This window comes from Dysidea avara, chromosome 11, assembly GCF_963678975.1.
Source record: "Dysidea avara chromosome 11, odDysAvar1.4, whole genome shotgun sequence".
NCBI lineage: Eukaryota > Metazoa > Porifera > Demospongiae > Dictyoceratida > Dysideidae > Dysidea > Dysidea avara.
The window spans coordinates 14,751,949-14,773,536 of NC_089282.1; the positions used below are offsets into that span (position 1 = coordinate 14,751,949).

At 37.3% G+C, this 21,588-nt stretch overlaps 2 protein-coding genes across 2 annotated transcripts in view; both read right to left on the reverse strand.

Moving 5' to 3' along the window:
- Positions 1-33: 33 nt before the first annotated feature.
- Positions 34-13,814, reverse strand: LOC136237706 (uncharacterized). Its single transcript, XM_066027920.1, has 15 exons — positions 12,945-13,814; positions 12,482-12,530; positions 5,444-5,697; positions 4,403-4,555; positions 3,649-3,894; positions 2,517-2,648; positions 1,797-2,366; positions 1,625-1,738; positions 1,403-1,570; positions 1,180-1,350; positions 926-1,014; positions 695-819; positions 524-651; positions 246-458; positions 34-198 (listed from the first exon to the last, which is right to left on the reverse strand). The coding sequence occupies exons 1-15, from the start codon at positions 13,812-13,814 to the stop codon at positions 34-36; spliced, it is 3,447 nt and encodes a 1,148-aa protein (XP_065883992.1).
- LOC136238252 (uncharacterized) overlaps positions 9,590-21,588 on the reverse strand; it is a 65,189-nt gene continuing 53,190 nt past the window's right edge. The window contains exons 10-13 of the mRNA XM_066028611.1: positions 12,945-15,125; positions 12,482-12,530; positions 10,117-10,179; positions 9,590-9,990 (exon numbers count right to left, since the gene is read on the reverse strand). Of these exons, the coding sequence (XP_065884683.1) occupies positions 13,890-15,125 (1,236 nt within the window). The 3' untranslated portion in view covers positions 9,590-9,990; positions 10,117-10,179; positions 12,482-12,530; positions 12,945-13,889. The remainder of the gene's footprint in view (positions 9,991-10,116; positions 10,180-12,481; positions 12,531-12,944; positions 15,126-21,588) is intronic.

Consider the following 21,588-nt stretch of genomic DNA (forward strand, 5'->3'; position numbering starts at 1 on the left):
GTAAATATCCATTCACTATCTATAACATTAATTTTAGTGCATCAAATTTAGAGGTATATAATACAATGCACTGACCTCATCATTTAACCAGTTATTTCCTTTCAAGTTGTGAAAGCTACCTTGATGTATAGCCAAATGTCCAAACCTAGCTTTAATTACATAGCACGGCTTTCTTTTCCAGATAGCTTTTAGCTGATCCTGTATGTATATATATGAGTCATATGTACCACAGCACAAAAACATACATAGGCTGTAAGTGGTATGATGCTTCCATTGTTGGCTCCGGCTGTATTAATCATTCCTGTTACTGCTGTAGACATTGTAGCTGTTACGTTACGTGTGGCTGTTATCTTGGATTCCACTGTCTCTGTTGTTGTCGCAATCATAGGTGCTACCACTGATGGTTCCGCTATTGTAGGAGGCTTTGTTACGGTGTTTTTCTGAAACTCCTCACATCTCTGTGTAATGGTAAGCACACAATAATTACAATAGCTGTCAAGGAATTATCACAACAAAATACAACCTTTATAAGCTTGCGACGTCGTCTCAATGGCTTAACTGAATTCGTATCAGGACTATCAGAGAAATTCAGCTTTCTCTTGGTAACAATGTGCTTTGGTGGTGAGAATATCATATCAACAACCCTCTTTCCTATTGGAACTGTTGTGATGTTTTTCCAGCTATCACAATTTACCTTTATCAGATGTAGGCTTTATTTTAAATTCATTGTGTTCCAGTTTTTGGCTGTAAATAGGTGATAGCGCAGGTGCACTAAAACTGCCAAACTCTGGGAAGTAGCCTCCTGCTTGTTTGGGGGAACTGTAAACCAATGGGCAATTCTGAAAATAGACATTAGTAAGATATGTGAAGAACGAATTGGAGGAACCTCTAACCACATTAATAGCAACTGATACATTGTGCATGCCCTTGCTCCTTATTCATTCGTACTAGATCTTTACAGTGAGTGATATCTTCCTCATCCCATCGTGATATCAAACTGGGATAGCTGGGTTCCTATTACATGTACTCATATAGAATTCCACGTGGGTGTATATAGTATGCTACAGTAGCTATGTAACCAGCAAATCAGTGAGCTTATTAAAACTACTCAAAGTATGTATGCTGGCTGCACTACAACCATAGTTACCATGCTTGGCAATAAGCCTATACATTACTTACTTTGTCACTCATGATGCTGCTAGGATCATAAGAAATGGACGTTCTTGAAGAAGAGTCACTCTGATCATGAGATGTACGAGCATGTAGGAGCACTGATATGTTGCCATCATCCATTTGGTCCAAAATTTTGGTCTTAGTATCTTCATCACACTGAGATGTCAAGATGGGATCCTATAACATGTACATGATATAAATATTACAGTATAGTATCAAATAATCTTACTTTATCACTTTTGGTGGCACTAGGTTCATGTGAGATAATGGACACTGTTGGGTTGTGAGATTTTGAAGTATGTGTACAAGTATTGTGAGTAACAACTGATGTGTTGTCCTCCTCTATTTGGTCAGTCTTGATATTGTCATCATACTGGGATATCGAGTTGCATGGTTCCTATGTATTGCAAGATAATATTACATCAATTAACATGCAGTTATAAGTTCTTACTTTGTCGCTCACACTGGCACTAGGATCATGTGAAATGGATCCTTTTCCACTTCTGACAGATGTGTTGCCACTATTATCACTTTCGTCATGAGATGTTGAGATACAACCAGTTGCCTATACAATTATAACTTACATAAACACACACCTGTGTGCCGCACATACATGCATGTACCTTCTTGGGTGGATAGAACAATTTCAAATGTGTACCATGGACTTTTAAAGTCTGTTTAATGTCATTGGTATTTAGGATCTGAAAAATTCCTTTACCAACAGACTTCACAACTTTATAAGGACCCTGCCACTTATAATCCATTTTTCCACCAGCCCGCTTTTTCCTCTTCATATATTTTCTACGAACCAATGCTCCAACTTTGAATGTAGCTGGGTTATGGTGCTTCCTGTCATACACTTGTTTTTGACGCTTTTGAGCGGTGAGTATGTTCTCCTTCACAATTTGTGCTACTTTTGTTTGATGAATGAAATGTTGTTCTATAACTTCATCATTATGATCCAAGTGCTGTACGATATCTTCTTCTTTGGGAGATTGAATTTCAACAGGTAACAGAGCTTGTCGTCCAAACATCACAGCAAAAGGGCAATATTTTGATGACTCGTGTTTAGAAGTATTGTAAGCAAAAACACAGGTGTCTAAATAATCTTCCCAGAGTTCCTTTTTCTCATTAACAAACTTTACCAGCATATTCTGGATGGTCTGGTTAAAACGCTCAACCAAGCCGTTTGCCTACAACAGACACATAATACAGTTGTATCTACTTAAAGTGCATAAGGTAAATATGCATATTATAGCACTATGCATTTCTTTACCATGCAACTATTAATGTTGATTAGTTACAACATAGCATATAATATAGGATAGTAGAGTAGTAGTTACCTGAGGATGGTAAGGGGTAGTCAAACGGTGGTCAATTTTCATCATCTTCATCAATTTCTTGTCAAGGCGATTGTTAAATTCACTTCCTTGATCAGAAGTAATTACTCTTGGTAATCCAAACTGCATGAATAACTGTAAAGTATGTAATATGCAAGTAAATAACATGGTACACTTTGAATTGCATGGTTCTGGTGGCTGCTTGGGTTATAATGACTACTTCATTCTGTTAGTATTTAATTACATTTTTGCAGCACACTATAATACATTGCTTTGTCTTGGTGTGTGTGTGTGTGTGTGTGTGTGTGTGTGTGTGTGTGTGTGTGTGTGTGTGTGTGTGCGTGTGTGTGTTCATGTATATGTGTGAACTTTTCCGAATGTATTAGTAGATTTTATTTTTCATTGTTTTATTGTTACTGCATGGAAACAGAATTAGATGCAACATACAAAAGTATTCTTTAAGTCAATTTGGACACCTGTGGATGTTATTAACTGCATGCACAGTTTCACATTAATGACAAACATTCAAAGTACATGTATTACTTCTGCACGGTTATTCTGTATTCCGTAATCTCCCAAATATTGTGCAGTTGTTTTACATACTCCTACATACAATAAGCAATCAAGTAGAAATTTTCAGCACCTAGCTGCTTCTCTACCATCTCTATCTAGCTACTTTTCTACCATCCAGTAACCAAGTCAAAATATTTTGGTGATCATAGCATAGGATTGTGATAGGCTTAATTATAAAGGATCCTTTATGATGAAGCTATGACAAAATTAATAAGTTTCAACAGCTGCGTGAAAGGATATGAATACTAAAGCTAATCTATTGACATCCAAGTAAGCAAGATTCACATCTTGCTAAGATAAGTGATTTAGCCAAAGGTTTTCATACAGCTATACAAAATGTTTCAATTAGACGTAGAAAATGAATACTGGAATTGGTATGCTGGAAGAATACGGGTTAAACGGCCCACATAACTGGCTATACAACTCTTTTCCGACCCATATTATATAGCTGCTTTAACAAACATATACTGTAGTTCTGTATTAGTCTATACGTCCAAGTGTTTGCAAACTTTAAGTAAATATGTGCATTATACACACAACATATATATATATATATATATACCTTAAACAAAGCACTAAACACGGTTGAGGATTCCTTATTGCTGCAAGCAAATGCCTGCACAAACTTGCTAAAGTAGTCTGCTACTGTCAGAATATAGCAATTTCCTTGAGTGGACTTGTGCTTTAGTGGTCCGACAAAGTCTATTCCAATGTGGTACCAAGTTGCTACAACTGGAATAGGGTTAAGTTCTGGTACCCCTGTGTCCATTTTCTTTGTCATCCGTTGGCACACATCACATTCCTTCACCTTAGATGTATAGAAAAATGTGATGATGCAAGTTTATTACTGATGAAATATTTTGCATCTTGTGCAAAGGCATTATGTATACGTGCATGGTAAACCATTGTTCTTTACAACCTGAAAGCATATAAAATTAATAGAGTTTTGCAGTACAGTTCTATAGCAACTCCAACATGTTGATTGATATAATTGGGTCATTTTTCATTTATGTAGCTATTTAGAAAACAGAATACTGCAGTTGCAAGTGGTATAGAAGCATGCAAGCAGGGTAAATTTTCAACATAATCATAATTATTATATATGTCTACAACATTATCATAAAGTAAAACTGACAAGACCAAAAAGATGTAACAGGGGCATCATACTGTAATAAGCAACCAAATTACATGTTTGTTATACGTATTGTGAAAGCTGAGTATTAGTCTGCTATTCTAAATTGCAAGGCATCAACTGCATGATATACTTCCGCATATATGTATACCCCCAAGGTATAGCTGTATAGGTATGTACTTACAAATGCTTTTACATCCTTTCCTACTCCTTGCCACATGTAGCGTTCTGTAATCCTTGCCTGTGTCTTCTTTGTCCCCATGTGACCTGATGTAGGGTGCACATGACAACCTCGCAATATCCGCTCTTTCTCTTTCGGGTCTAGTATGTATCTGACCTATACAAACCATACACTTGTATTACCAATCACATACACTGCATTATAGTATGCTGAGTCAGCAGCTATATATGGCCCTACAGCTCTATACAACTTAGAATTAGTGAGTCAATAGGGTCTTGAACTAAAAGAGAAATTATCACACCAAGCAATTTGTCCATGTAGACAACAGCAGGCCATGCAAACTAGGTGGCTACCAAGTACTGGAACCATAACATCCTGAACGAAAAGAACTTCTTATTTCAGTGGAAACTGAATCAGTTCTGTTTCATTTACCAGAGGTTGCACTATATGTATGTTTTGCATTGATTTTGCAAAAGTTCAGAAATACTCTATAGCAGCCAGCCACTCCAACAGAACAGTGACAATTTTGTTTATTCAGCTGTGCATAGCAATTCACTAAAATGGTCCAAAACTTTATTTCAGTTGACCCACCCTGTTTAAGTGAAAAGTTTGGAAGCCATATAGTCACTGCTGCAAAAGTTTATTCCTGACTCATAGGTTTGCTTTCTGTACTCAGGGTTACTGTGATTAAACAAATAATAAATATGGCAGGGAGACAGAAACATAACTATATGTTTAAGTTTTCATAGTACAATTATCTGGAAGCTAGCCAGATGTAATAAATAACAGAAAGGAACCATGGGACACGTGGTAGACTGTAAATACAATGGCTTATACGTTGGCAGCTGCATTCGCAGTTTCTAAGTGTGACTGCTCTATTAGAGCAACTGACTGTTCTATTAGAGTAAGTGGCTGAGCCACTTTCTTTCTACAATAATATAGAAAGTAAGCCCGACTCGGGGAGTCTATGCCACGGCCTCCTAATGCTGGCTTCTCCACCTCCATCCTATGCATACATGATGCATTATAATAGTAAATCTTTACCTTGGTCTTGTCCTGTTTGGTGTACAGAAGCGCTCCATCTTCTAAAGTGTACCTCATTGCCTTTCTTCTAATACACCTCTTCTCGTTCTTTGTACACTCTTGTCTGTACCTCTGCTCTTGAAGATACAGTAAAATATCCTCGTGCAGTTGTCTCTCAATCTCTCCACGACTATCTTCCGACTCCGTACATTGGCTGCTGCTACTGTGACCAGCAGGGTTAGCGCGGAGCCATCCGCCATCATCCTTAAACTGAACTGTTACAAATACTGCTCTAAGCGTCCTTAAAGTGCGAGTTAAAGTGACGAGCCCTCAGCCGAATCAGTACAGCTATAAACTTGAATCAAGTAAAGTCACGCCAACAGTCGAGGCCAACAGTCGCTGTTCAGCAACTGACACGTGTTTAGACTGTAGATCAACCGTATCAATATAAAATATGGCTGAGTCGACAGCTGCCAGTCACCTTTGAACTCCTTTCGACACGATCATCAAAGGCAGCGGTGTGCCGGAAAGCTACTGATAACATCCACATAACTGAGTTTTCCGGTAACGAACAAGTAACCCATATCTAACACAGCTGTTTCATTGGGGGGACCAATTGAAGCAGGGCGGACCACTTGACGCAACTTCACATGGTCCGGCCGGACAGCCTGAAGTGCGCTAGTTGGTCCGGCCGGACCACTTGGGGCGGGGGACCATCTGTAGCGTGACAGAACTCCAAGATATTAAATTTTAACAATAGAATTCCATGAGATGGTAGCAGCGGCGGAGGTAGTAGTTGATATGAGGGGGGGCTCCGCTGAACTGACCCAGGCTTATTTCTATAGTTTGGTAAGGTGAGACCAAAAAAAAAAAAAAAAAGGTCACAACCAACTGACAAGAGCTTTCCACCTCACCAGCTACCATTTCTAGCTGATAAACTACATAAAAATCCTTACATAGCTTGCTACACACTGACTACTTTATTAGAGTGACTGCTCTATTAGAGTATCTCGATCTTTATCACGGTTTTCAGCCCCACTCCAAGAAAGATAATTTCGGTGTGATATCATTCTGAGGGGGGGGGGGGGGGGGGGGGGCTCTAGCCCCCCCTTTCCGCCGCCTATGGATGGTAGTGTTGTTGATTTTATACATAAAATTGATAAGTTTCCTCTGGTTTGAAATGCTAAACATTTAGATGTATTTAGACGTAGTTGCCACTTGATAGTCCATGAATAGATGCTTGTTGCAGTATTAAAGTAAAACAGTCAGCAGAACTTCTTTCATTGTGTCTTTTTGGACTTTGCCAAAGCTTTTAATCACTGGCCAGTTGTTGCAATGGATTCATTCTTTTCTAACTTGCCTATTCCAATGAGTGGTCATCAATGGTAGGTTTTCCAACTGGCTCCCTGTTACGTCAGGAGAGCCACAGAGCTCTGTACTTGGCCCCCTTCTGTTCATATTATATTATATAGTTAGTTCTTATTTCTCTATGCAATGCAACATCATTAGGGACCCGCCGATTATGCTCATAATTTTACCTATTATGCTATGCTGCACTGCTCAAATATCTACCTATTATGCTTAAATTTATGCTCAATACTTACCTATTATGCTCAAATTATGCCCAATTATTTATGCCTCAGTTCTCATGCTCTGCTAATAATTTCCACTTTATGGATTAATAATAAGTGGCTGAAGCACAAACTTACTTGTAGGGACCCGTCGATTTCGCCAGCAAAATTTTTGGCATAATGGTTGGGTAAAAGCAATGAGCAAAATGCTGGCATAATAGGTGCAATTTTTGTGAAGTGGACATAAAAATTGCACAAAGGATCGAGATACTCTAATAGAACAGTCAGGAACGCTAAAATATCGACAATGCATAGCTAATTGTTACAGGAACAACAAGTGACAATCGAGGTACCCTAATAAAACAGTCACACATGTTAAGCAATATTAGCTGGCTTCTTGTTTTACATGTTAGAAGTAATTTCTGATCGAGATACTCTAATAGAACAGTCACTTTAAGGCGAAACTGTAGCTTTGCACTTGGAAATATTCAATTAACAAAGATCAGTACTGAGCAAAATCTATAATTCTTGAGCAAAATATGGAGCATAATAGGTGAAAAATAAAGGAATTGCTGGAAAGAAAAATAGGTAGAAAAAAAAGCAAAATAGACTGGTCCCTACTTACTTGTCAAAATGCATATTACAGAAAAGATCGATATACTCTAATAGAACAGTCAGCTATATGATTGTTCTATTAGAGTTACTGACTGTTCTATTAGAGTATATCGATCTTTCCGTGATAGCTATTTCGATAAGCAAGAATTCATGCTATTATACAAATATTCTACCTATTATGCTAGCATTATGCTCAATGCTTTCAGGCACCTTTTATGCTCATAATTATGCCAGCATAATCGGCGCGTCCCTAAACATCATCCGCAAGCAGTATTAAAGTTAAAGTAGACATCTCTAAAGCAGTTATCAACTGTCTGCTAATAACTTTCTCCATTACTTCAACTACAGTGGATGTCAAACTGATGGGTCTGTATTATACACTGCTTGAAGGTTCTTAGTTTACTAATTTGTTAAGCTGCTTTACTGTAGTTGTGCCCAGTTATACTGATAGTAAAATGTCAGTAACTTTAAGTATATGGAACATAATTGTTTTACTAAGTTTTAAACTCTCAGTAAACATCAGTGAATGCAGGTTTACTGAAAAGCTACTAAAATTCCAAACAATTAACTGTTCCATATACTGGGGATATACCACTCTAGTAAACTAAGAAACTTCAAGCAGTGATAGTTATTGACTATAGACAATGCAACGCTTACCTTCCTTTGTGCAGTAGAACAGTCATTGGGGAGAGTTCCAGATGACATTGATTGATAAATAATTGATTTGATGGACCACTAATAAATTCAATTCTGCAGAATGTTTTATTTTTATTTTGGAGTGATATGATCAGGGCCACATGCTTTACTGGTATCAAGATTGGTTAAGTCATAATATAGACAGTAAAATTCATTAATGCACTGACTGAATGATAGAGGATAAGGTTAAGGGAACTCTGTATTGTGCCTAAATTGGAAGTATCCTCATTGGTGACAACAGAATAAAAATATTTGTTAAACATAATAAGCTTTAGCAAAATCATAATATGGAATTTTCTGAATGAAGAGGTGGTAAACATGTACGCCTGTATGGTAACACTTTATTGAATTGACCCAACTCCAGAACTTCTTGATGACTAGGAGATTGAAACAAGTCAATTACTCTCTTCTTAGTTTCATATCTCGCCATAGTATGTACCAAGTTGCTAATGGTGTGGTACTTCATTTTATTCACAGGTGTATGATATAACTTCCTATTTTTGTATTAGATTAATAATAATACATGTAGATGGACTAAACCAGTGTTTGAGCTTTCTGGATTTTCACTTAGTTTTTGGAATAGTTGAGTCAATGGCACAAAACAGATTTTCCACATAGACCAGGACAATTCAATGTCACCATCATGAGCAATAATATTCCAAGTGATTCTAGAGAGCACAGAATTAAAAGGATTAAATCAATATCACTGTAGTTGTACAAAAACTGTGTATTACTGCTGATGGAGAAAGCACTGCAGATATTGAAAAGGAAATAGTATCATGATCAGTATCTGGTAAACTATCAGAACTGGTGGTGGGAGGCAATGTGATTATAATGGGAAATGTCAAGCTAAGTGTGTATATGTGTGTGGGTATGTGCTTGTATAGCTGCTCTGGTGTGGATGCAACACGTTCCACTGCATGTCCTTATAATCTCCAGCGATTCTCCACACTAAATGAGCACACTGTTATGATATTAATGCATAACTCATGATCAGGTGACCCTGGCATGCTTACATTATACTTGTATTCTACTCTGATTGTATAGGCATTGGCAATTTAATTTTAAGGCAGGTTTGTTACTTACAGGAGGGACTACTATATAAGACTCACAGATGAAAGTGGAGGGGTGAGAGTTAGAATAGATGAATTGGGTTTCAGAAAACACACATGATGTACATGCAGGTCTGAAATTCGCACGGCAAAAGCTTGTGTCTTTATATACAGCATCACATACATGTGATAGATGCTGTTATCATTACTAGAGTAAAACAAAGAGAAATGCATATGCTTAAATTACATCATAATTATGCAACAATACATACGTACAACTATGCAGAGAGCAATACTGCAAAATAATTTTACTGAGAGTTCAAACACAGATTACGACAAATCTCATCACAATTTGCAGTCAATTGTTCTTTTATCTCTTCTGTAGCTCTTGTTAAGTTTTCCACTTTATCGATAGCTGTCATAAGTGTGTTCCATATCTTTGGTGATTCACCTATACCAGTGTGTAGCCATGCTCTAAGCATTTTCAAACAACAGCCTTTGGTATCTCCCTTGGAGTCTGACTTAAATGTTTCGATGCTTTCATCAGGGATTAATAATTCATAAGCAACTTCTTCCCAATGCGGTGCAATCCGTGGTACCACTATTCTGTTAATCCACTTCATCATTGGTTGACCTGTTTGTATGATAATATAATATATCTGTATACTTTGATACTTGACTTAGAACAAGCTTACTATATACTCATATAATTTTGGATGAGAACATTCATTGTTACTATACAAAACACAGACCTACTCACTCTCTGCAACTTTTGGTGAACATAAAATAGTTTGTGGTCTTGTTGATGGACATGAACCTGGTACTATATAATGCACAAAAGACCAAAAATTAATACATAAATTTTAGCTATAGAGTGTGACTTCAAAACAACAATTTATATTAACCCAAAAGCCCTGTGTTGTGGTGCCTGAGGGTTATTCCGTAGAACCCTGTGTTTCAATGTCTAGACTACAGCTCAATGTACCTTCACAGCTGCTTGTGGCATGAGCAATTAGTAAAAACAACCCCATCACACCTCCCTCTCATTAGTATGGCACTTGCTATCCAGTTAACAAACACCCATGCATTGCCAAAGTTACAGGCACATAATTGCCATGTTTGGCATTGCCTAAGAGACACGGATCTATTAAGATGAAAACTAGGGATATAGATCCTTGTAAATAGCCAATGCAGTTTGAGTATTTTATCTTGCTGTGGTCTAAAAGTATTTATTATGTGTATGCATTTAAATGTAGTTGTATACATGTACTATAGCTATTTTATGGATTAAACATGTTTGTATGTAATTGTAAAATATTTAAATTAGCAGTAGCTTGTGACTATATATGGCTTGTACTGTGCAGATGAAAACCACACTACATACAAAGCTAAGTATGCTGCATGCAAATGCATTATGTGACTGGATCTGGGAAACCAGTCTTATGACCCATTACAGCAGGCTTGATTTTCTACCACAAACACAAAGCTACACTATAAAATGTCATCAGCCACACTTAAGTGGGTTTTTTCCTGGCTGACTTTCAGTGACAAGTTGTACAAGCAGTCTTCTGAGACCTTGCCTTGATGGAGTTCTGGCTAATGTGGGGATGGCTGTACTGCATGCGGCTATTAAACTCCATGGCGTTGAATAAAGGCCTCTGCCTTTTATTTTATCCCAGAATGGCCTATAACTGAGCCTAGTTCACTCCTACATGTTCCATTCATGTTGTAAACAACCTGTTGTCCTCCCTCCCACTGCCCCTATTAAAAATTAAAGAACACCTAATACAGTCAATTTTGAGTAAAAAAACAACTATTATAATGAAAGCAGCCTTGGGGCTGTAAACAAAGGCACTGCCAAGCAAAGTAGGATCAATCAAACAAACTTATTCAAATGACTGGTAAGAACAAGGACTGATATCAAGTTGTGGCCAAGTGAATGCAGTATTACTTAACAATCTCTTTGTAGCTAGGTATAGCTATAATAAAACTAGAGCAAAAACAAATGTAACTGTTATTATTAAATTATCATCACACACTACAAAAAAGCTGCAACAGATAATTTGAATCTTAGATCCTACTAAATTATACAAGTCCATTACTAAATTAGGGATTAAATCTCCACTAGTATATCTGCAGGTGTAGGCGACCTCCCTTGTTTCCTCACTTTTTTCTAGCCAGGTACACGCCCCACAGCTGGGCTGGCCAAAGGCCGGCTGCAGAGCTTGCGCCTGGTTGCCGTAATAGTTTTTGAAAAAACAAAAGTGTGTGTGTGTGTGTGTGTGTGTGTGTGTGTGTGTGTGTGTGTGTGTGTGTGTGTGTGTGTGTGTGTGTGCGTCATTTCGCACATGTGAGAAAACATTTGTAAATATTGTATTACATTTTCAAGATGCTAAGCTTTATGGTAAGGCTACTATATCAAAATGCAAGTTAAATGGGTTAAAGCACACATTGCGAACAACTTTGCTAATGGGATATATGGGCATAATTCAACGAAAAGCAGCACAATAAGCTTCATAGTATACCAGAAATAATGAATTTCTTCAAAGAGAAAAGGGTGTGTTCCATAGTTGTGCAAACGAAAATAAAGGGCAGCCTTGAGGCTTTCTCTAAACAATTTGTGTAAGAAAACATGATAGACACACTTGAGAAGATACTTCTGCACGTAATATGCGGTTTAAACAGCCAAATTCTCAGGGACCACTGGCTGAATTGCCGAATTGCATCATACTAACTGTCCAATACACAGAACTGCTTATTAACCATATATCCTAATACTTGCTATAAAAACTTAGGAGGTGGACTATGTTGTTTTTGTTTACATAACAGTAACTGCAACGAAGTTATCAAACAACAAAGTCTAGAAAATTCCATTAAATAATTCTTTTTAAAAAAATTTCATAACAATCTATTGGAAGCATTTAAGGTTGTACTGAAAGCACCTTTGGGCTTGGTTATACCTAACCAAAACTGTCAAGGTGCCAGGATGGTGTTGTGAAGCTGGTTTTTGGGTGGTATTTTGGCCAGAAAAACCAGAACCTCCATGATCCCTAATATTCAGCATAGTACTACCATACTGTATGATGTATACATACAGTACGTAGCACAGATCACAATTTACATACCTGATAATTCCAGGAGAGCACCAAGTGGTTGTAACTGATCAGCAGTTTGCTACACACATGTAAATGAACATCAACACACAGACAAATCACAGCAGTTACATTCTTCTAATAATTTGTACACCATTGGACTTTTGTAATTTACACAAGGGCACGCATCAGAGCTAACTGGGAAACTAGAAAATCTGATGGTGCCAAGTAGCAACACTACTGTAAAATAGAGTTCACAACAAGAATCTTTCTTAATAAATAAAATGCAATCTATATATTCTAAACAATATTTTACCATGGCTATAATAATTTTGTTTGTAAAAATTTGCACTAATTTAAATGCTGTTTAGTAGTAAGGGTGTTCAGTGAACCTATGCGTAGTTTACTGGTACATAACTGCATGTGTAGGTAGTTAAAAGAATGAAAGATATGCGTATCAGAGTGTAAAGTTATACAATTAATTATAATGACTTACTTCTTCAAACCAAATTTTGTGATGTTTTCCTAACTTTGTCTGGTGAGGACATTTCCTGCAACATGTCACATCATTTGGTAGTGGACTCTTTAAACACTTCATAACTGCAATGTGGTCATCATTACTTTTACCATCATGACACAAGAAACCATACTGGAGCTTTTCAAGATTGAAATTCAGTTTCTTACAAACACTGTAAAAGTAATCACATAACACGGGAAATAATTGTGGATGATAGGATATGTCAGGATCTTTTTCATAATGTCTTACTTGAACTTCAAGATAAGATATTTTATCATGTAAACGCAAATATGATTTGTCTGGCAAACGAAATGTTGTAACATTACTGAAATTTTCAGTGCTGCATAATTGATGTTCCCATCTATCTGGTAGGTCTTGTAGTAGATGAACAACAAGTGAACAAAAGAAACCTCTTGGAAGAAATCCTGATGAGAACTGAACTAACAGTGGTTCACTTTGAAGAAATCGATACTTGTCAACATATTGTTTTGTACTGGAGAGGATACATGGCATGTAATAATACTCTGTGTCATTTAGTTTTACAGTAGCAATGACTTTTAGATAATCTAAGAGATCAAAAAAGTATTGGAGAGGTAGTTCACTTTTCCATCCCATTAAACGTAATTCACATTTAGCCAATAATCTTTGATTTATAAACAGGTCTTTGAATTTGTGATCACGAAAATCGATGTCTTCTGGAGACAGATGCATAATCATTGCTAGTTTATCAAACAACCATTGGTGATTGATGAATATGTAATTGCTCAAATTGAGTACTTCTTTAAAACACAACAATACACCTAAGAAGTCAAAATACTGTAAAGACTCTTCAACTTCTTCCTCTACCATTGATGCTTTCTCAGTGGATATTGTCTTGTACTGTTGAAAAGTGATGTAATTCACATTAGATACTTGTTGTAACTGCTACAATTCAAGTTCTAAGATCATCCATCTAATTGGTAATTGATTGCTCATTGTATTTGCCTTTACTTGCTCGTCCATAAAGGTTTCAACTTTTTCACGCAGCTGTTTGATAACAAAGTCTTCACTTTTATCATCACCAGCAGTAGTGTTGTCCACTGGATAAAGAACTTGATTGTCATCTGCAGGCAACACTGCAAACTTGCAATTTCTTTCTTTAATCATACAAGCCAATCTATCATTAATTGCTGCAATAGTTCTTTTGCGGGCTCTTTTTTCTAATTTGTCTTTGTGGGTACCCACAAACCCAACATAAGACTTGGGAGGAGCAGTTACACGTGTAGTTTGTTTGGTAGGTTGTTCTAGAGAATCAGTTGTTAAAGACATGAGAAGTCCAATCATGTCCAAATTGGAGTAATGCAAAGGATAGTCAATAAAGTTTCTATTGTGTTCACTATTGTAATGTACTATCACTGGATCATCAAGCTTTTTAGTCATGTCATGAACAACAAAGTTAATAGTAGGACAATTGTTGATGGCAGGTAACATATGAATGTACTCGGGTTGACCTCCACTGTCTATAACCGTAATTAGTTTAACTGTTTCATTTTTGTGCATTGCAAAGCTTTCAGGGAGTGATTCACTTAATAAAATCTTACTGACTACATCAGTTCGTGATTCATTAGCTAAATCAATAACTTCAGGTGTACTATTTAAATTGACTGAAGAAGCTTCAAGATGGATTGGTAAGGTGTATTGTGTTTCTATTGTTTCTTGAGGTAGTGTAACTGTTGCTTCCTGAGATTGTGTAATCATTGTTTCTTGCATTTGTGTTTCTGTTGCTATTTCCATTTGTACTATTGGTCTTTCCTGAATTGGCATTTCTGTTGCTTCTTGAGGCAGCAGTGTTTCTAAAGGTTCTTGTGAATCAGTGCAATGAAACAAGCGGGATTTAAGTAATGATTTGAAATGAGTAATTTGATGTTTTGGATCAAGCTTAAGCCAAACTATTTCTTCTTCCTTCTTATCTGTTAACATACTGAAGTTTACAACAGACATGGCTTGCTTGCTTTCCATTACTTCAGTACTGTTGTACTCACTTGAAAATTTAGATCGAAAAAGTAAACGACAGAAACTTGTTTTACCAGCTGCTGCTGAACCCGTTAAAAGGATCTTGATATGTTGAAAGTTTATAACCTGATTCTCCTGTTTTGCTTTGTTTAAGAATGTTTCATCATCCTAAAAAAATAGCACACTATAGTGCATACTAATAACTTATATAACAGATTTCAAACATGTCTACTTGGCACTGTTGGAATTATATGAATGCCTTTCTATAATATTAGTTATGATACATTTCTTAAAGACTTTGCTGTGATAGCTGGATTGCTGTATATAATGAAAACCACATGTATCTGTGATTTTAAAGTTGTCAATCAGTGAGCCCAACAGATGAAGCGACTACCACACATTTGTAGTAGAAGAATGTAATTAATTTATCAAGTGTATGCATGTGGTATGTATATACACGAAGTTATTTACAATCTGAATTTGGCAAACATTTAAAAGTTCTCCAGCTAAATACAATATGCATAATTATACACATTATAGCATCGGTACTTCGCCTATGTGCAAGACTATCTTCACATTAACAAAAAATCCTATATACAATAACCGAGATACTAACTTGAAACATCAGTGGTATCCATGCACACAGCATACATGATGATGTCACATTTAAAGGTGTGAGCCTTACACTATCCTACTAGCATCCTGAAATGATGTGAGTGTGCACGTAAGTTAAATAGCAGAAACTGCATATAGCTAAGTTAATGTAATTGTAGAATTGCACACAACCATGTGTGTTTACCATGCAGGTACAATATCCCAGCTATCAATAACTTCTTGACAAAGCATTAAATTGTGTAGATGCATATGGTAAGAATCTAACACTTATTCACAATGGCTATGTGCATGGTTTTTGGAATGGCATATATTATTCTATACTGCCTATTTATATTCTGCTCAACTAAATGGTATAGGTGTACTTTTGTGTTCTCATACACTTGTACAGCTGTATCCTGCCTATACTTTAATGATATAAAATTCACTGCAGGTACAAATGCTAAAAGAAAAAGTGCACACATGCATGTACAATGAGAGAAAATGTGCAGCAAATTTACACAACTGTCACATGAAAAGAAACTCATAACTTGCCCCATACATGTATGACCCAATAGTTAAGTTATAGGCTGTTGATACTTAGCCAGTCATTGCAATTAAAAAAACTTAACAATACAAGAGAATGCATAAGAAAACATAAAAGGTGGCGAAACCAGGGTTGGAACCATCAACTTCTAGGTGTGGAGCATCATGCCCTACCACTGTATCACAGCTGCTTGCTGCCAACTCCTCTTGTTTTTTGCATTACTAAAATGCTATATATCAAACCCATACCCTATTAACTGATAACCTAACAGTTACAAACAATGCAATTACTCAACCTCCTAACCCTAGAAGCACTGTTCCTAATTCTAGGAGTAATGTTCCTAATCCTAGGAGTACTGTTCCTAATCCTAGGAGCACTGTTTTCAATCCTAGGAGTGCTGTTCCTAATCCTACAAGCTTGTTTCTTAACCATAGAAGAAATTCCTAATTTTCGTACAACAAATCACTGGCTAAATAAATATGTGCACCACAACCAGTGACTGGCTAAATATACACTTCATAAGTTACACGTTATACTGAAGTGATTGGTAGGCACTATCCAAAATGTGTAATACTGTAATAATGTCTTATATGCATATGGGAACAGCTATTGACAGTGCCGGTGACACTAAGATTATTGAAAGTGCAAAAGCACAAAAAGTGTTGGGGCTTTGAAAAAGGTACATGCACAACAAGAGAAGCACAAGTGAAAGAACTCATAACAGAAAAACATCGAGGTCTTGAAAAGAGCATTGTAAGTACAAAAGCACTAAAAAGTGTTGGTGTTTGATGCCTGCCCTTAGATGTAAAACTTTTCCTAGTGAGTAGACTATGCATTCAAGTAGGTGATAGATTGTCACTGGTACCTGGGCATGTCCTGCATGCAGAACATTGCATTAAGGCATGCATATCTCTATAGTTGCAGTGTGCTTTCTTTTTTCGCTATTCTCTAAGGGTTCAGCTCAAATTGTACATGTTATACAAAATTAGGAATTTTAAATTAGAGTATAGGACAGTGTATAGTGCTGCAATACAAAGTACTGAAACAAGCTGGATCAGAGTAGTACGTAATGTCCAAATACTGTAAAACAATAAGAAGTGAATATCCCTACTGTGCTACACTCAATGTATGTACAGTAGGGATATTCACTTCTTATTGTTTTACAGTATTTGGACAATATGTACTACTCTGATCCAGCTTGTTTCAGTACTTTTTATCGTAGCACTATACACTGTCCCTACTCTAATTTAAAATTCCTAATTTTTCCTTATACTTGTTTGTGAGGTTTTTTTGCAAGCTCATGACCAATAAATAGCCTGCTTTTCACAAAACCAGTCACAATATTATAATTATAGAGTTAATCACAGTACTATTTGACTCATACAATAACAACTGATCAGTGGGCGTGGCTCTACATAAGCCTGCAGGTAATAATGGACGTGGACTCATGCATACCTACAGACTGATGAATGGGTGTAGCTATCATATATCTACAGACAGTAATTTACATAAGTGGGCATGGCTCATGAAAGAAGCAGGGCTACGTTATGATGTGTTACTACTACACGTCCACATCGTTACACTAATTAATTTAGCACATGGGGTCAGACCCAGATAATCTGTAAAGTGGGACTGACTCGGTTTTAACATTGTTACAAAACTAAATTACAGACTTACACATTACTAGTTCGCCACGACTTGCTCTCACTGATCAATATCAACAGCTAGCCATGTGTCTTCAAATAGTCTGGTGTAACAACCACGTGTATTCGAATAGTTTGATGCAATATACACAGGTAGATGGAAGCCGTACTGTAGTCAATTAGCATTCAGTGGTAGAACCTTGACTGATGGCCATGGTAAAGAAGCGCAAGCATTGTATGATTATCAATATACCAAAAGGTTTTTTCTTAAGCAAAATAGAAACATTTCTGCAAACGAATTAGGGCTGTAGCTGTAGCCAGTTTTCCATCACACTTGACTGAAAGTATTAGGCAGGCAGGCAGGCAGGCAGGCAGGCAGGCAGGCAGGCAGGCAGGCAGGCAGGCAGGCAGGCAGGCAGGCAGGCAGGCAGGCAGGCAGGCAGGCAGGCAGGCAGGCAGGCAGGCAGGCAGGCAGGCAGGCAGGCAGGCAGGCAGGCAGGCAGGCAGGCAGGCAGGCAGGCAGGCAGGCAGGCAGGCAGGCAGGCAGGCAGGCAGGCAGGCAGGCAGGCAGGCAGGCAGAAAATTCCGTTCAATAATTAAAAAAAAAAATCTGTAGCAACTTGACGGAAACGTTTCGGGTCGATCTGAAGATACTTTTGGGCTTGATTTTACCCAACCAATACTGTCATGTTGTTGTGAGGAAAAATCGAGGTAGGATTTTGAATTATATCATATCACAGGCCATGCCCACACCTTCGATACCGGTAAGTAAAATGCTCAACATTAAATTTTCTACCAAGTGCATGTGTATAGCACAACTTCCTTAAAGATTGCGGTAAGCTGTCATTTACTTTTGGTGATTGTAAGTAAAACACTAACAGTGACAGAGGTGTAGGAAGGTGGAAAAGTTGGGGGAAGGGGCTCAAAAATTTTGAGCTGACACATGTGGAGGATGGAGGCTGGAGGCTTATTCATGGTTGTAGTGATTACAACAGTGTGCAAAGCATACTCCCTTAATGGGAATGTAGGGACATATCCCCAAGAAATTTTTGAAAAATACATACTACAAGATTGAATATGGTGGACCTTTTGCAAAAGTATTGTCAATTAAAATCTTTCAGGTACAACATCATGTATAATGAATCCTTCCACTATATGATACATAGCTGCCAGTTTTGAAGCCACGACGATATTGAATCATGTGATACACTTGTAATGTCACACAAGGTAATTATTGGAGGAGCTTTGCCCCTTTCATCTGAAAGTTGGGGGGGGGGGCTTCAGCCCCTCTAGCTCCCACCTTCTGCCGCCACTGTTTAAGACACTAAAGATAAGAAAGAAAAGTAAGTGAGAGAAAAGGTAACATGAAAAAGGTATTGCACAACAGTAAAAAAAAAAAAAAAAAAAAATTGCACCATGAAAACAAGAAGAAAGGTTAGCACGTAAAGGTATATACAAACAAACAGTAAAAGTTGTAACCAAAAGATAGCAAAAGTGGAAAAAAACATTACTGTGGAATCAAGGGCTCAAACTCTCCACCTCATAATAACAAAATGCTTGCTCCAACCACTAAGCTATATACATCACACACTGTTTTAATGTTAGTAAAAGCTACTTATAAAGGGACACATGAGTTGAATGGCCCAGGTGTTCACATGCAATTCACTATGAGGTTTACACAAAGAATTTCAATCAGTTTTATTCTACATCCTTGCATGCATTCAATGTATCGTAGAGGGAAAACTGTAGCAGTTGTAAACGTCGTTTTAACAAAATTGGTGAAGCCAGATGAGTACTTTGCTTGCAACAATGAACACATTAATATGTGTAGTAGCTGGCAAGTAGGGTTGGGCGAAATTGAAAATTTCCTCCCACGGTTATTGTGGAGCTTATATCACAATTATTACAAATATCACGGTATTGAAATGAACTATAGCAAGTACACTCAAAACCATTTACACAGTATATTTGCATGGGTGCACTTTGTTTACCAGCTAGCACAACCACAAGGAGTTTGGAAATACCAGCCTACCTTATAGAGCATGGAGTGCATATAAATTTGAAGGAGGCATAGCTAATTTCTATGTATATAGCAAGCAGATAATTTACTAAGGCTTACTAATGTAAAGCCAGAATTTTTATCCCACAATTACAGTAGTGCTGCATCCAGTACACGTGCCTCGCCTCGCATGTATTCTAATAATTAGTGCGTCGCTTCGTGTAGTAGAGCATGAGTTAGGCTTGTGTGCTAGTACAAGGAGGCTGAAATACTACTTGGCAAGTACAATATGGCGTTGTTAACATGTGTAAGTGTGTAGTTGCAACTGTATTCTCGCTATGATATCGCAATAACCGTTTATACCAGTATGGCGGTTTTTCAAAAACAAGGCGGTACTGGTTATTGCCAGCTGTAATATCGCCTTGTTACCGTCATACCGTCATACCGGTATATCGCCCAACCCTACTGGCAAGATAGCTGTCTGATCTCACAGAATGTAGACAGTTGGACCACTTTTTCAGTTTTATACATCAGTGCCATTCATGCCCTGCAGCATGCATGGTGACATCACCTTTAAATGAGCCTTATACCACTATCTTGCAAAGTATACTGAACGATGGGAAGCATGCAGGTACTCCTGAACCTGCAGAATTGCAGTAGCTAAGCTAAGGAGACTGTAGTAACGTGTATGCTATAACACACAAGTGTGAATGATGTGCACGGTTCTAGTGGTACCTGTCCTATTATGCAGGCTACACATGTAGCATCATTTGATAATAATTGTATTGACACATTAATTTGCACTTTAATACTGTAGCATTGGTATCTTCCCTACAATGCAGAACTTGTCATTTATATTGGGCACTAAGCTGGATCATCTCCACATAGTGTAATGGAAACCAAGCATCAAAGTTCATGTAGCTATGTTGCATATACGTGAATGTAACATGAGGCTATCCTGCAAGTACACTGAAATGATGTGAGCATGCATACAGGTAATTTTAAACAGCAAAGCTGTGTAGCTACATAAGTAAAGACAACTGTAATATTGTGCCTACCTATATATCTACCACACAGGCACAAACTATACATGCATATTATGTGGTGTTAGTACAGTACCTGTAATGGTTCAGGCTGAGTTTTGTATGTTAACAATACTACACTCCCTTCTGTTCCCTTTACTACACTACAACCTATACCTATTGGCATCACCTTCATACAGTAGAGTAAGCTACTACTAACTATTATCAAGAGTTAAATAATGTGGTAAGAACTATGTTTTTTCCCACTCTACAGTGAAACTTGTGTGTTAAGGATACTTTGGGACTGACCAAAAGTGCTCTAATTATCATGGTGTCCTGATTTTTCAGGTCAGTATACATGCTAAGGGATATTTTAGGGCCATTATCAAGTGTCCAATTGTGCAGGTATCCTCATTTTCAAGTGTCCTGATTAACAGGTTCCACTGTATTATTTTTTCTTATTGCACGAAAATAGAAAAAGCTGTTACCAAAAAGGCTGCCAAAATGAAAAAAATTGCAACAGAAAAGGTTGTTGCAGGAAAAAAAAAGTTGTAACAAAAAAGGTTGTTGGAGGAAATAAAGGTTTGGCAAAAATAAAAAAATTAGGATTTGAACTCACACACCCTGTCAGTTTTAAGTTTCATGCTCTACCACATAGATTTATGCTTACAGTGTCTTTAAAAAGTTGTTTATGTAAGTTGGATGGAATAGGTGTTTACTTGCGGCTTGCATGTGGTTTATCAAAAGAATTCGGGTGAGTTTTGCTCTACACCCTCACATGTAACATGCTGTAAACAATGAACGACGGCAGTCAGAAGCTTCATTTGAA

Excerpts from the sequence above, each read along its gene's own strand:
- LOC136237706 (XM_066027920.1), bottom strand. The coding sequence starts at position 13,814 with ATGGTAGAGGAAGAAGTTGAAGAGTCTTTACAGTATTTTGACTTCTTA. Across the intron at positions 12,531-12,944 it reads ACAAAATTTGGTTTGAAGAA|CAAACTGCTGATCAGTTACA; the intron begins GTAAGTCATTAT and ends ACATGTGTGTAG. Across the intron at positions 1,015-1,179 it reads GCAGCATCATGAGTGACAAA|GAACCCAGCTATCCCAGTTT; the intron begins GTAAGTAATGTA and ends TACATGTAATAG.